General features: G+C 24.6%; 3 protein-coding genes across 5 annotated transcripts in view; 2 read left to right on the top strand and 1 right to left on the bottom strand.

Annotated features, from left to right (window-relative positions):
- The first annotated feature begins 620 nt into the window (after positions 1 to 620).
- On the top strand, positions 621 to 7,278 carry LOC122718757 (probable cytochrome P450 49a1). Of its 2 annotated transcripts, XM_043944072.1 has the most exons (10): positions 621 to 813; positions 1,186 to 1,432; positions 2,720 to 2,836; positions 3,593 to 3,669; positions 4,224 to 4,419; positions 4,553 to 4,712; positions 4,859 to 5,028; positions 5,242 to 5,320; positions 5,489 to 5,686; positions 7,171 to 7,278. In XM_043944072.1, exons 1-10 carry the CDS (start codon positions 621 to 623, stop codon positions 7,276 to 7,278), a joined length of 1,545 nt encoding a protein of 514 aa, XP_043800007.1. The 2 variants fall into 2 exon arrangements, with proteins under 2 accessions (XP_043800007.1, XP_043800008.1); XM_043944073.1 differs by lacking the exon at positions 5,489 to 5,686 and having other exon boundaries at positions 755 to 813.
- LOC122718756 (probable cytochrome P450 301a1, mitochondrial) overlaps positions 7,119 to 14,792 on the bottom strand; it is a 21,754-nt gene continuing 14,080 nt past the window's right edge. Inside the window, exons 1-11 of one of the 2 annotated variants that reach the window (XM_043944070.1) lie at positions 11,340 to 11,549; positions 10,610 to 10,671; positions 9,896 to 10,277; positions 9,414 to 9,530; positions 9,152 to 9,228; positions 8,817 to 9,018; positions 8,506 to 8,668; positions 8,234 to 8,403; positions 8,035 to 8,113; positions 7,699 to 7,899; positions 7,119 to 7,516 (exon numbers count right to left, since the gene is read on the bottom strand). In XM_043944070.1, coding sequence (XP_043800005.1) covers positions 7,409 to 7,516; positions 7,699 to 7,899; positions 8,035 to 8,113; positions 8,234 to 8,403; positions 8,506 to 8,668; positions 8,817 to 9,018; positions 9,152 to 9,228; positions 9,414 to 9,530; positions 9,896 to 10,277; positions 10,610 to 10,671; positions 11,340 to 11,350 — 1,572 coding nt within the window. In that variant the 5' untranslated portion in view covers positions 11,351 to 11,549 and the 3' untranslated portion in view covers positions 7,119 to 7,408. Of the gene's footprint in view, positions 7,517 to 7,698; positions 7,900 to 8,034; positions 8,114 to 8,233; positions 8,404 to 8,505; positions 8,669 to 8,816; positions 9,019 to 9,151; positions 9,229 to 9,413; positions 9,531 to 9,895; positions 10,278 to 10,609; positions 10,672 to 11,339; positions 11,550 to 14,792 lie in introns of those variants that run through there. The other variant, XM_043944071.1, reaches the window with a different exon arrangement.
- LOC122718758 overlaps positions 13,770 to 14,792 on the top strand; it is a 3,813-nt gene continuing 2,790 nt past the window's right edge. The window contains exon 1 of the mRNA XM_043944074.1: positions 13,770 to 13,912. Within this exon, the coding sequence (XP_043800009.1) occupies positions 13,856 to 13,912 (57 nt within the window). The 5' untranslated portion in view covers positions 13,770 to 13,855. The remainder of the gene's footprint in view (positions 13,913 to 14,792) is intronic.

Genomic DNA, 14,792 nt, shown 5'->3' with positions numbered 1-14,792 from the left:
GTTTTGAATCGTAGAATTGATTGTTTTAAAATTGATTTTTCAAAGATGTCTTACAAATATATTAATACTCTATATATTTTGTAAATTCTAAATGTTTTTTTTGATGAAATATTACTAATCAATATTATTTCAAGTTTCGATATTTTAAATATTTACATTGTATTAATACGAATAGTATGTCTCTATCTCTTATCGCAACACTTGTTATATTTTTCTTCGATATTTTTTAAAATTAGGAACTGCTAATAGAACTTTTTATCTATAATTTTCATTGTTAATCATTGGAATCATGCATAATTCTTATTGTTTAACAATAATGTCTATGATTATGTTAACTTCACTGATAGAATATCACTAATTCAATTTCACTCCTATTTAGTAATTTTTCTCGATCCATTTTTAGATTAAGAATGAAGTGAAAATCAGTGCACTGGTTAAGAATATATTACGTATATACTTCCGCTTTAGCAAAAAACATCTTAAAATTAGTCACAAATATCATAGATATTCATTTAATACGGAAAATAACGAATAATAATGATTAATAAATAATAATAGCATAAACTGATTATTAAATGCTAAATATATTTGTTATTAAATTTTTATGTTGCAGACTAAAAATGCAAATTTTAAATTGTAAATTCACTAAATTATTAAAAAATACTGTCAAACAATCAAATAATATTATAAAAGCAACTTTGACAACAGAGATCGAAGAGCAAGATTGGTCGCGGTGTCGTCCTTATTCCGAAATTCCTGGACCTAGACCCATTCCACTTTTAGGCAATACATGGCGATTTATACCGTTTATAGGTATATCATAATCACATATACATCTATATTATGAAATTTAGTTTTCAAATATTTTTCACAAAAATATACTAAAAAATATTTAATTTTTAATTATATTAATAAAAATAATAAAACAAAATAATAAAGAACAAATCATTTATGGAATTATATCTATATAGGCATATATTTATTATATACAATTATAATTATAATTATATTGATATACTTGTATAAATAAATATATATAAATATATAAATTATATTGATATACTATGTATAAATAAATATATATAAATATATAAGCATACATATGCTAATGTAAATATTTCGGAGAAAGAAAGTTTTACGTGACCATAATTTGTAACATGAATATATCAGAATATTTCATTTCAGGTGATTTCAAAATACAGGCAGTAGATCAAGTGTCGAAGAAATTATATAAAGAATTTGGAGATATTGTGAAAATAGAAGGTCTATTAGGTAGACCAGATATGGTGTTCATCTATGATGCAAATGAAATCGAACGTATTTTCAGACAAGAAGAAAGAATGCCATACAGACCTTCCATGCCTTCGTTAAATTACTACAAACATGTGCTTAGAAAAGAATTCTTCAAAGAAAATGCCGGCGTGATTGCTGTGTAAGTATTGAATAAATTTTCTTTTTTAAATTAATAAAGTAGAGTAATAATTATTTTATTGGAATATTAAATATTATTTGATACAAAATACTACTTGTAATAATTTCGTTGTAACAAAATTTATTAATTATAATAAAAATTATTAAAATAGTATTGAAAATTTTGTTGGAATTTTAATTAATTTTTATGTTTTATTAATTATTATTTTAATTAATTTTTAATTAATTAAATTTAATAATTAAACGAATAACATAGTTTTCAAGAGATATATTACAGAGATATATTAATATAATATTCATTAATATTTATTAATATAATTCATTATATTCATTAATATAATTAAAAATAAAATATATCATATTTGCTTTTATGAATTCTCACATTTTCATCACGTTTGAAATCTCATTATAAACTACGCATAATGGTCAATATTGAAATTACAAATCTTTTAGTGGCATTGCTTAACTTTTCATTTACCATTGGGATAGCAAATATTTGCTACGAATATTTAACTCGCGCTAAAGCGATGTGTTTGGAACGTGCTAGAATATTACTGCTAGAATATATGCTTTTATATATGTACACTATGCACACTTTACCTAATATGCTATCAACGTTTATGATATACTGTATACATACTTTACCTATCAACATTTACGGCAATATATTTTTTAGCTCAAAAAAAAAAAAATGATAGATTCTTAACAAAAGATCGGAATAATAAATTATAATAAAGATTTTTATATTTTTTGATGTACAATTATTTCTATTGAAAGAAATTTATTATAAAATTATTATAATAAAATATATATATTATAATAAAATTTATTATAAATAATATTATTATTAAATTAGGATACTTTAAGAACACAATTAAGTAATAAACTATTATTTATCTAACTGATGTTAAATGATTAAAACATAGAAATGTTTTGAAACATTCAAATAAGAATGGATTTAATATTTTTTGCATATTACTTGCTAGAAGATAAATCTTATGTAATCATAATTTTATTACTTATTTCCATATGATAATTTGCAATGTTACAACTATATTATACGTTTCTACGTTAATTCTTTTTTTATACCATTCTCATTTTTCACGTAACAAAAATTCTCATTACATTCGTATTTTCTATTTATCTGGGTATTCTTTCGTAGTGATATTTTTCTGAAATGAAAATTATATCAGACATAAGTGCTAATTATTGTTAAATTTGTTAAAGAAAAAGAAAGAAAGAAAATTTTCAAACATAGTATGAATACTGATAAAAGTTATTATTGCAGACATGGTGAGAGTTGGTACAATTTCCGCAGTAAAGTGCAACAAGTAATATTACAACCACGAACTGCAAGAATGTACATTACCTCTATGGAAGAGGCAAGCTTAGCGTTTCTTCAAAGGTTTGCCTGAGAATAATCATCTTTATGAACTCAACCTTTCACTTTTCCCTTCTGACATATTTTTATCAATTTTGTTCAAATAATCGTATCCAATATATTCAATTCAAAAATTTCTTATGATTTTTCTGACCTAATTTAGAAGTATTAATATAATTGAATGATTATTTTATAAATTTTATATAACTTATAAGGATATCAAAATAATGTAATGAAGGAAAAGTAATTTTACACGTAAAAATAAATTTGAATATAAAAAATAAAATTTTTGTTTTCAAAAAAAAATTGTACTTGAAAACTTCACGAATATTTTTTACAAATACGAATATTTGATTTTTTAAAACTTATGATTTTTTTTACGAATGTTTAAAATTAGTTAATTTTATACGTGGAATTCATTTAAAATTTAAAGACTTGTTTTTATACAAATTAAGATTAGAAATGGAAACGTGTATTCCTTTCTTTCTTATCTTCGTTTGTGAAGTCATTTCCTATCTGGTTATATAATTCATCCTGAAACACCTACAGACACTATTATATACTGACCTCAAAATTTTTTAATTCAATAGATGTTTAAAAAATATTAGTAATAGTTAATAATATAAAATTAAGTTAATAATATAAAATTAATATAAATAAAATAATATAAAATAGTTAATAATAATAGTTAATAATATAAAATTTACACTTTTTATGATATTTACAATATATATAATGCTGTGGTACAAATATAACTATAATTATAATTATAATTTTTAGGATCAAGAAAATACGTAATAAGAATGACGAAGTACCTGACGATTTTCTAAATGAGATTCATAAATGGTCACTGGAATGTGAGTAATGAATAATACTATTTAATTTCACCTTATGAAATTTATTATTATTTTTTGTCTATGTTTCAAATATACTCAAAAATATATACATTTATTAAAATTTACATTTATATACATTTATTAAAATTATACATTTTTATATATACTTTCATATATATGATATAATAATGAAATAAAAACTTAAAGATATTAAAAGATAAATATTAACAAAAAAAAATTTTTTTAGTTTTTGAATCTTTGTCTATTTAAAAAGATTTCACGTAACTCGTATTCTATCTATTCATTTGTCAGTTGGAAATAATAGTCAAAATGGAAATAACGGTATAATGATCTAGAATTCTTTTTTCTCAAACATTCTTTTCTTAAATTTCTCGTATCGTTTTTTTTTTGTAATCATAGCTTTCTTTTCCTGTTTCTTAATCATGATTAAATTACAGAGCCCTGTTTTATGTGGTAATATAATTATCGTTTGTTGAATTTAAAAATTATTAATTATTTCGTTCAAATAAGATCGAATGTCATTCAAACTGTTTCTTTCCATTTTTTTTTTATAGCTATTGCACGTGTAGCATTGGACGTTCGACTCGGTTGCTTGGACGATGACGCTAACATAGAAACCCAACAATTAATCGATGCGGTTACCACATTCTTTAAGAACGTAGGAATATTAGAATTAAAAATCCCATTCTGGAAATTATTTAATACTCCTACTTGGTTGAAATATGTGAATGCTCTCGATACCATATTAAGGTAAATTGAAATATAACGTACAAATAATTAAGTTAAAAATATAATTTAAAAAAAAATGTAACTAAAGATAAGTTAAATTAATTAAAAATAAATTAAATAAAAAAATGAAGTGTACTCGTTATTCTTATTTCAGTATAACGTCTAAATATACAACGGCAGCTCTCTCGAAGACAAAAGAAGCAGAGAAATCTGACAAAGAACCGTCTTTGCTGGAAAGAGTTTTAACACTAGAAAACGATACAAAATTAGCTACGATACTTTCTCTTGATTTATTTTTAGTTGGTATCGATACGGTAAGTAATAACTTTAATTCGATATAAAAAAAAAAAAAAAAAAAAAATCAAAGAATCGAAGTTGTAAAAAAATATTTTCAAATATTATTTTTTTATTTTATCAACAATATTGAAAAATTCATTAAAATTTCAAATTTTTCTTTAAGACATCCAGCGCGGTTGCATCAACGCTCTATCAATTAGCATTGCATCCTGATGAGCAAGATCGTGCTTACAATGAAGTGTGCAACATCCTTCCGAACAAAGATATGCAACTTGATGGGAAACATTTGGATAAATTGAAATATTTAAAAGCATGTATTAAGGAAACGTTAAGGTTCGTTCTTAAATCTTTTATTTTTATTCTATTTTTGTCCTAAGAATAATTCTTTTGAGAAATTTGCTCAAGTCTACTTGATAGTAGACTTAATAATAATTAATTTTTTCGTATCCATCTATTTATCATGAATAGTTTAAATTATTATTTAAGATAAAATTTTCTTTTATTTCTTTATACATTAACATATTACATAATTGTTGTTTTCATCAGGATGTATCCGGTGGTTATCGGCAATGGACGATGCATGACCAAAGATACAATAATCAAAGGATATCGCGTACCAAAAGGCGTAAGAAAAAATTTTTATTCTTAATTTTTATTATATTCTATATTTTTATTGTCAATTATTAAAATTTAATCGAGCTTATTTTATCAAATAATTATATCATTTTATTATTATATTATTAACATTTTCTGTGATACTTATATTATAATAATAGAAATTACTTCAAGACAGGTTCAAGTGGTCTTTCAACATTATGTCATAAGTAATCTTGACAAGTATTTTCCACGTAGCGACAAGTTCCTTCCAGAGAGATGGTTTCAAAGTGACGGCGTGCGTCATAGCTTTGCCTCGCTTCCGTTCGGTTACGGAAGAAGAATGTGTCTCGGTCGACGTTTCGCCGAGCTCGAGATGCTCATTGTAATCAGTAAAGTAATTAGTTTTGACAATTATTTTATTTATTTTTATCAATACATTATATTTGCTCATTCCATAATTTCGATTATTTATTTTTCTCAATTTGCGATATTTCTCAATTTCAATGTATTTAATCCTTTATTAACTAATATAATATTATTAATTAATATAATCTAGTCAAAATAAATTAAAATAACATCTTTATTTGAAAGTAGTACGAGAAAAAAAAAATACGGTTTTATTGTTTTATGACTACCAGTTTAATGCTTACCTTTAAGTGTAGTCACCGTTAGTTTGTCAAGCTATTATTACAGTAAATGCTCATGGACAATGAACAACTTACTCGGCCAGCTGTATCTTCGTTATTATATGATATACCTACCTTTTACCTTACGTACCTTTGTCACGGTACTCTGTACAATTACCTGAATTGCATGGGATTTGAACATAAGCTTCTTTCCTTTTTCTTTTTTTTCCTATTTCAACTTAAAAATTAAATTTTATTAAGAAATAACAATAAGAAAATATTTTTATTTTGTGAAAAATTTCAATTCTATTTAAATGTTAATAAACATATTGATATATAAAAAAAAAAATTTAATCTAAGAAAGATATTTACATCTTATATCATACATACTAAAACAACTTCTTATATATAAATGACAAATACTCCATACAAAATTTTAAGTTTATGATTTTTTTTATAGATAATAAAAATAAAATTAATATTAAGGTATCATATATATCTAAGTTATTTAATATAATAAATTAATTATTTCTCTATTTTATGATTCTTCTCTTTAATGATTCGATGAAGGAAAAAGCAATATTAAAAAGTATTGAATATTTCAATTTATATTTTTCGCGGAATTACATAAACCATCGTATGTGCGCATGCGTATCCACTTAGAATTCGGTGTTTATCTTTTATTTATGGCGGATGGTTATAAATATAATGAGCTGCATCATAATTCTTCTGATAATAATTTGAACAAAAAAAAAATTTTTGATTGAAACAACATAATAAATATATTTTAAAATTTTCTTACATTTTATGCCCATATTTGTATTTCTTTGTTGGCTATTGAAACACATAGTTCAAATAAATATAAATATGCTATTTAGAAAATAGAAATTATCTATAAGAAACAAATGAAATTGTTTTTTCAAATATTTATTTAGAAAAAAAATATAGAATGATTTTTAATAGTACAATATATATTTTTAACACCATAAAATAATCTTTAATAACATTCTTTTTTTTTAAAGAAATATTAGAACTTCTATATTTCATTTTTTTTGTTAAAATTTCGAATTTTTACGTAAAAAAAAAAAAAGGAATATTTGATATGTTTAAAAATTTAATAATAATTTAGAAATTTGATTTAATTTAAATGATTTATTTTAATTATATGGTATTGTTTAAAATTTAATTAATTATCAAGCACATAATATGGATATCTATTTGTAATAATGTTATTGACAATTTTTTGTTTCAGATTTTGCAACGTTACAAAATTGAATATCACCATGAGAAATTAGAGTATTACATAAATCCTATGTACACGCCTAAAGGATCCTTAAATTTAAAATTTATTGATAGATAATGTATGTACAAATATTAATATACAAAAAATTAATAATAATATATTAATAATAATATATAATATAAATATATTAATATAAAAGAAGTTTTGTAATTTTATCTTTATTATATCTACTTTAACGATTTGATGACTATCTTGGAAGCACTTTAAATTTTAATTCCCCGTCAGGTGCGTACATAAATGTAACTTTATATTTAAGTGGTTTATGATGGTATTCCAATTTGTAAGATCTTATCAGCTGAAAAGAAATGTTAATATACATCTCATATTCTCATATAATTAAATAGTAATAATATAATTTCCTATTTTATTATAATTTTTATTATATTTTTATATTTATTGTATTATTGTATTGTATTATATTTATTGTATTATATATATATATTTTTTGTAAAAATTAGAAATATTTTTTATACATACCTTTGCGAGTAGAACTTGTATTTCTAAATCGGCAAATCTTCTACCCAAGCACATACGTGCACCATGACCATAAGGTAGTGATGCGAAAGGATGTAAAGTTTTAGTAGATTCTTTGAGCCATCGCATTGGCTTAAACAATTTTGCATCTGTTACATATTTTTCCATATTTCCCGTTACCACGGTTGGAAACACTACTTGTACCTGTAACAAATAATAATAAAAAATAATAAAATATAAATATAAAAACTATCGACACGATAAAATTATGGATGCATTTAAAACATTGCAATGCCATAAATATATATTTGTTTAAAGATTTTAATTAAAAATACTCACTCCTTTTGGTACTTTATAACCGCAAATTATCGTATCATTTTGCAATGTTCTACCATTTCCAATTACCGTAGAATATACTCTAAAACAAATACAAATTCATATTTGATGAGAAAACTGTATTTTAAATGATATACATTAATTTTGACTAACAAAGGCGCGATTATTTAATAATTTATTTTTATAACACGATCAATAGTACCGAAAAACTTCACGAATAAAAGCTTTCATGTAAATAGCTTTATCTAGATGACTCATATTAAGAGGTACAGATGGATCAGGAAGAATTTCTACAAGTTCCTGATAAATTTTTTCTTGTTCCTCTGGTCTAGTTGCTAATTGATACAATATTGAACAAACGGCCATGGAAATCTATAATAAAATATTAACATTTAAATAAATGTTAATGAACAATTTAATTAATTATATCATACGATGCAATATAATGAAAAATTAATAATTTTCTTCACGCACTGTATCTATTCCAACCAAGATCAAATCTAAGGCGAGTATATAAGCCATTTTAGGATCAGTTTCTTTGGCTAGAATTCTTTCCATTAAAGACAAATCATACTCGTCAACAACTTTTTTCGTTTTCAATCTCTCCATCGCTGCATCGATGTATTTCATGCATACTCTGGAAATATTTATTCTACGATTAATAACTTTATATATATAATTTTTAACAGAATATTTTAAATAGAAGAAAAATTATAATTATAAATTATGATGTCAGAATTACGGAAGATCCTTAAATTCGAGTTAAATTTAAAATTTAAGCTTACTCAATGAAATAATCCATATTTCGTACATATCTTGACCAGAGAAGGGTTGGCACGTATCTCCAGTAAGGAGCTTTTAATTCCAGTATAGCTACATTCCTCAAAGCAAACTTCGCCGCATCGATGATCTTTTGTGGCTCCGAATCCGACGTCAGATTATTCGATAAACATCCTAATCTCACATCAAGAGCAACACGCCCTATACCTGTACAATTTAGCAAAATATTAGAATAGATCTAAAATTTTTCATTGTAGAAAAAAAAAAAAAGAATTAGGAATAATAGAATTTATAAGATTCATCTCAATAGAATGTTACAATTAGAAATTATTGTACCAACACTCTAAAGCCCATTTATGTATTTCATTATCAAAGTCTCCTGGCACTTCTCCATCCTCTCCTTTAATCACTTGAATTCTGAAAACAATTAATCAATCACGTAATTTTAACGTTCATTTTGAATAACATCATCAATCGTTAAATATTCGTAAAATCTTATTTCGTCATTATCTTTATTAAAAAAAAAAAAAAAAAAAAAAATAGTTCAAGCGCAATTGAAATATAACTTCGATATACAATGACACGAACGGTACACAAATCACCTTTGTATAAAGTCAGATGTAACCATCTCAATAGGTGTTATGTATTTCCTCACCGTCTGCGGTTGTAGAATAGGTTTCTGTACTCTCGTACGAAATTCTCTCCATGGTTCACCGTGCCTACGAAGAATTGTAAATATTTTACGCCACTCGTCATCTATATATATATATATATATATCCTCGCTATACGACTGGTTTTAGTCAAGGTAAATAACATATGGTTAGCATCGTAAAAAAGATATTGTCATAAAATTCGATACATAAGTTGACAAACAATTTTTGGTGTATATAATTAATTTTAATGCCGCATTCTACGTAGCAAGAACAAACGAAAATGATAAACCAAATTTTTGAATATTAATCGGGATTGATGATTGCATTGAAGCGTAAAAATAGATTCACAACAGGTCTACGGTTATCTTCCTCATGGTCATTGCGCGCAACATACGTGTTTTATTTATATATATATATATTATACACATACACTCCAACTACACCGGGTAGACTTCCAAAAAAATCTTTCCTCACAACGCTCTTATAATGCACAAGACACGGCATAGACGGTCTAAACGGTGTCGGTCCTTCCTGCCTGTAAATTTTCTCGATCTCGTCCACATCGTAAACGAACAACAAATCCGGCCGCCCTATCAAACCTGTCAAACGAACGATCTTCCCGTACTCGTCGTAGAATACTTGTGACAATTTGGCAACGTCTGATATCTCGTATTGGCCAATCATCGGAAACAGACGCCACGTGTTCCCTAAAATTGGAATCGGTTTCGGGCCTGGTATGTCCTTGTACGGTTTCCCTTGAATCGTTGTATCGTGATCGACCATACAACTCTTCGTCGTCGAGGTTATTGCACCTGTACGAACACGACAGTGGATAAGGGAAAATGAGCGCGAGTTGAATTTGAAATGAAGAATGTGTAGCGGAATGGCATTCGAAATTTATTTATTTTTCTGAAACTTTTCTGAACGGTGTGTAAGAAAGATTATTTAAAAAATATCATTGCAAATGTTGTAATTTATAAAAAAAAAAAAAAAAAAAATTGGTAATTCATTTCATAATAATTTTGAGTGTAAGATTATTCAAAGAAAAATATATATCTATATATATTGCATTTTTTAATATAGCATGACCGTTATACGATATAAATATAAATATGATACATTCACATAAAAGGATATTTTATACCTGAACATAATATTCTTCGAAGATCATGCGTTCGCGACAATCGACGTAATTGACAACTGGTTCTAGTAGTACAAATAAAAATATAATTAATAATTTAGTATAAGCAATTAATATATAATTGCAATATTAATTATTAATAAATAATTGCAATACATTAATACGTATAATAACAGAAAATGAATTTTGAAAAATAAATATCTTGTCTTACCTTGTCATCGTATATGTATTACAAGAGAAAATCTACTTTCACTCTCATGTTTCATGATTTCAATTTACCCTTTTATAATCGTAACGTGACAAGCTTTTAATAATTCTATATAATTGTCGCAAGATTACCAAGATTCAATACTATTTTTAAATATCAAAATTAATAATTATTAATTACAAAAACATTGATATAATTATAAATTATAAAAATGATATATCTTTTGACTCTATCCAAAATTATTTCATTAATTTAATGAAATAATTAATTTTTAAAAAAAAATGATTTTAAAAAATACAAAGTTTTGCGATTCAAAAGAATCTAAAATTTATATTTTTATCCGTTATTATCTCGAATTCTGAGTTTTCATTGAAGAATTAAAAAGATTTCTATTTTTTTTTTTTACTAAAAACGTATTTTTTTTTATAAGAAATTGTCCAAATCTTACAACCTGATGTATGTAAACACAAACTTAACCGATGCACAGGCCTAGAAGAGACTTTCCATTGATGTTTGCAATTCTACCTGAAATTCATTGTAATCCTCTTGTCCTCTTGTCCTGTCTCGATTTTCCCGTTATCGTGTGAAAGGTCCACTCGTCATAAGTGGTACTCGTAAATCACATCAGAATATTTTTCAAATGAAATTATTTATTATAAACCGTTTGAACACGTTAAATCACTTAAAGGAGAAATAATTTCCTGAATTAATAGCTTTTTTTATGGTTGGTGGGAGATCATAAGTACACCGATACACTATGTGATGGAGAATACTCCACGTAAAATGAGACTACACTATCTAACTAAAGTGGAATCCCCACTTTGAAATCTCCCTCCACTGGCTAACGGTTACGAATTCGCTGTTCTCGTAGAGACATTATTGTGACGTACAAAGAGACTGCCCTAATATTGTCACTTTGATTAAATTCAAGAAAAATAAAAAATAATCCGCAGTTAACATATGAATTTATTTTTGTTAAAAAAAAATACATTTGAAAATGTAAAAATGTCTATTGCTTAACAGGGATACAAATAAAAGTTAATAAAACGAATTTAGAAATAATTTTTTTTTCAGGAAAATATTAGAATTAATCTCTGTTTATTATTGTTTATATTCGTTGTTTAATTTCCCAATGCAAGTGTCCATATTGAAATTTGAACAGAATTAAATATTTTAATCTCTTTAGGGTTTGAATTAGGCAATACATAGGAATTGCATAGATCTGTAATTCTTACGATTTACACGCGTAATTATCAGTTCCCCTCTAAGTATTATGAGACTTTCAAACAGTTTCACTTATTATCACTTTTTGCAGTGACCCGAGCTTACCGCTTGATGCATGAATTTATGTTTATATGTATACAAAAATGTACATAGTATGTAATATATAGATTCTTTTTAATAAATGACAAATATAACAATCTTGACTGAGATAGTTAAAATAACTGTTAATTCTTCTTTGTCGTTGCATGTAAAAATTAAAATCTTAAAAATTTATTTATTGTTATGTATTAGCAGAAAAATATTGATTTTACATACAAGGGAATAATAAATTTACGCCGAAATTGCAAGGATACTCAAATTTCTAAGAACTTATTGCATTTTCTTTCATTGCATATCCTTGACATTTCAACGCAGACAAAGGACCAATATCGTTATTTAGGATTAACTAAGGTTTTCTCCATACTTGAAACACTTTTTTCCTTTTGGAATAAGTTAAATTTTCAATTTAGTTTAATATACCTTATACCCTATATAAACACAAAAATATTTTATAAACATAATATAAAATATAAAAGTCCATTTTTCTTTCTTTTTTTTTTTATTTATTAAATAATATATGTTGCATATTTATTATTATAAATCGCATTAGTTTTTGCAGATTGAAGATTGAAATTTTGAAAATTTAAATTTATTCGTATATTTTTCCATTCCATATTTAAAATTTACCAATAATCCATTTCAAAGAATAATTCACTTTTTTTTTTCTTCAAGAAATTGCCATAGAACCAATAAACCATCGTTTACAGGTATAAGGTCTTTAAAATCCTTATATTGTATAATTCCGGATTTTAAATTTCGGGTGCAGGTCACGTTGTAAATATTGTAATTAACGCGGAGCAGGTAGCGATGTTATTTAAAGAATATGTACTCGAAGCTCAAGATGTTCAACAAGGATCCTCGAGGCTCAAGATTCTTAGTAGATGTAAAGGAGAAAAACATGGTAAGGCAACAGTACAAGTACATACTTTGATACTTTGATATTTTGCCACGATACAATTGTAAAAATTTATATATTTATCATTTTATTTTCTTAGAAACGGTATCAATAGAGATCGATGTGATTTTTCTGATAAAAATGATTCAGACACGACATAAATCGAATGATATATATTACGAACAAAAGTGTAACATGTGTAATAATCATTGGGTACGTTTTAATCGGGGATCTGATTATCCTTTTTTTTTATTTTGCCGAAAAGAACATTAAAAGTCTTTATAAATAATTATAAAAAGACTTTATAAACAATTATGAAATTTTTTTAGACAAATACTGAAGCGGTAAATTTATTAAATTAATTAAAGTAATTATTAGAAAAAAGGGGAAAAAAATTTATCTGATTTATATCGCATTTAAATTAATTTTTAAGATTCACCAATTTATTATTATTACTATTCGATCTCTGCAATTGAATATTTCATTTTCAACGTACACGTACACATCTCTGCTCTACTCTTATTATGTCTGTTCACGATCTTCATCAATATGATTGGATCACGCTGAGCTTGTGTTTTTGAGTGATAAGAAAATGGTGGGGTTGAGCGTTTAATTTACGAGATACAATATTGAAGGAATTTAAATAAATATTACTGTACATAATAAAATAGGAATACTCTCATCTGTTCCTTTTTCCACGGAGGTAGGGGTACAGGTATTTAGGATCTAGCGAATATATAAACAGGTCTACGAGGGTTGGTAGATCATTTGCTCATGAGAGTTTGTGTTTCGTGTCGTTAAAATTGTTAGTTAAGTGTTGAAAATGGCAAGGTCGACAGCGTGGATCAGGAACAACATGTTATTCTCCGAAGACGAATATGTAAGTTGTTTTTAATTGTTTTATTTGTTATTATTTATTTAACGATTGGAAAATCGCGTCTTCCATTTTAATTTAATTTTAATTTAATTTAAGTGATTATAAATATTAAGTGAAAATTAACTGAAAATTAAATGTTATTGTATGTTATTGAATATATAATACGGAAAATAATTAAAATAGAAAATTATAAAAAATATATAATAAAATATATAATAAATAATAAAATAGGAAATTATAAAAAAATATAAATTGAATATTATAATTATGTTTAAAAAAATTATATTATTTTTTTCCCAAAAAATCTTAATTTATTATTTAGGAATTTTTTTCTGTTTTTTTCTCATTTTGTTTATAATTATATAATATAATATGATATAAATATATGATATGATATAATATAATTTTTAATTTATACGTTTTAAAATATTAAAGTGTTATTAACGAAATTTAATAAATAATTTAATTATTAAATATTTTTATAATAAGATATATTTGTAAAAAATTATTTTTCTTCTCTATATCTTCAATATGATATATTTTTATACATTTGTATATTAATTATGCTTAATATTGTATCACAAAATATTAATAATATTATCAATTATTACTTCTTAATCAATGACATGAAGCAGTAGTATAAGAAATAATTTGAAAAAAATTTAAAGGAATAAATATTATAATGTATAGTTATTTTTTATTTTATGTAATTATATTTTAAATAATCATATATGGAAAATTATTTTTATAAAAAAAAATTGAGTATTACAATAGAATATTTAAAAAAAATTACACTATTTTTTTTTCTAAAGAATCTTGTTACTACTTCAATTTAAAAATTTTCAATTATCAATTAATTTTACATATAATTAAACAAATATAA

Source organism: Apis laboriosa, unplaced genomic scaffold (assembly GCF_014066325.1).
Source record: "Apis laboriosa isolate Shangri-la unplaced genomic scaffold, ASM1406632v1 scaffold68_cov148, whole genome shotgun sequence".
Lineage (NCBI taxonomy): Eukaryota > Metazoa > Arthropoda > Insecta > Hymenoptera > Apidae > Apis > Apis laboriosa.
This window is presented reverse-complemented; position numbering and strand designations above follow the sequence as displayed.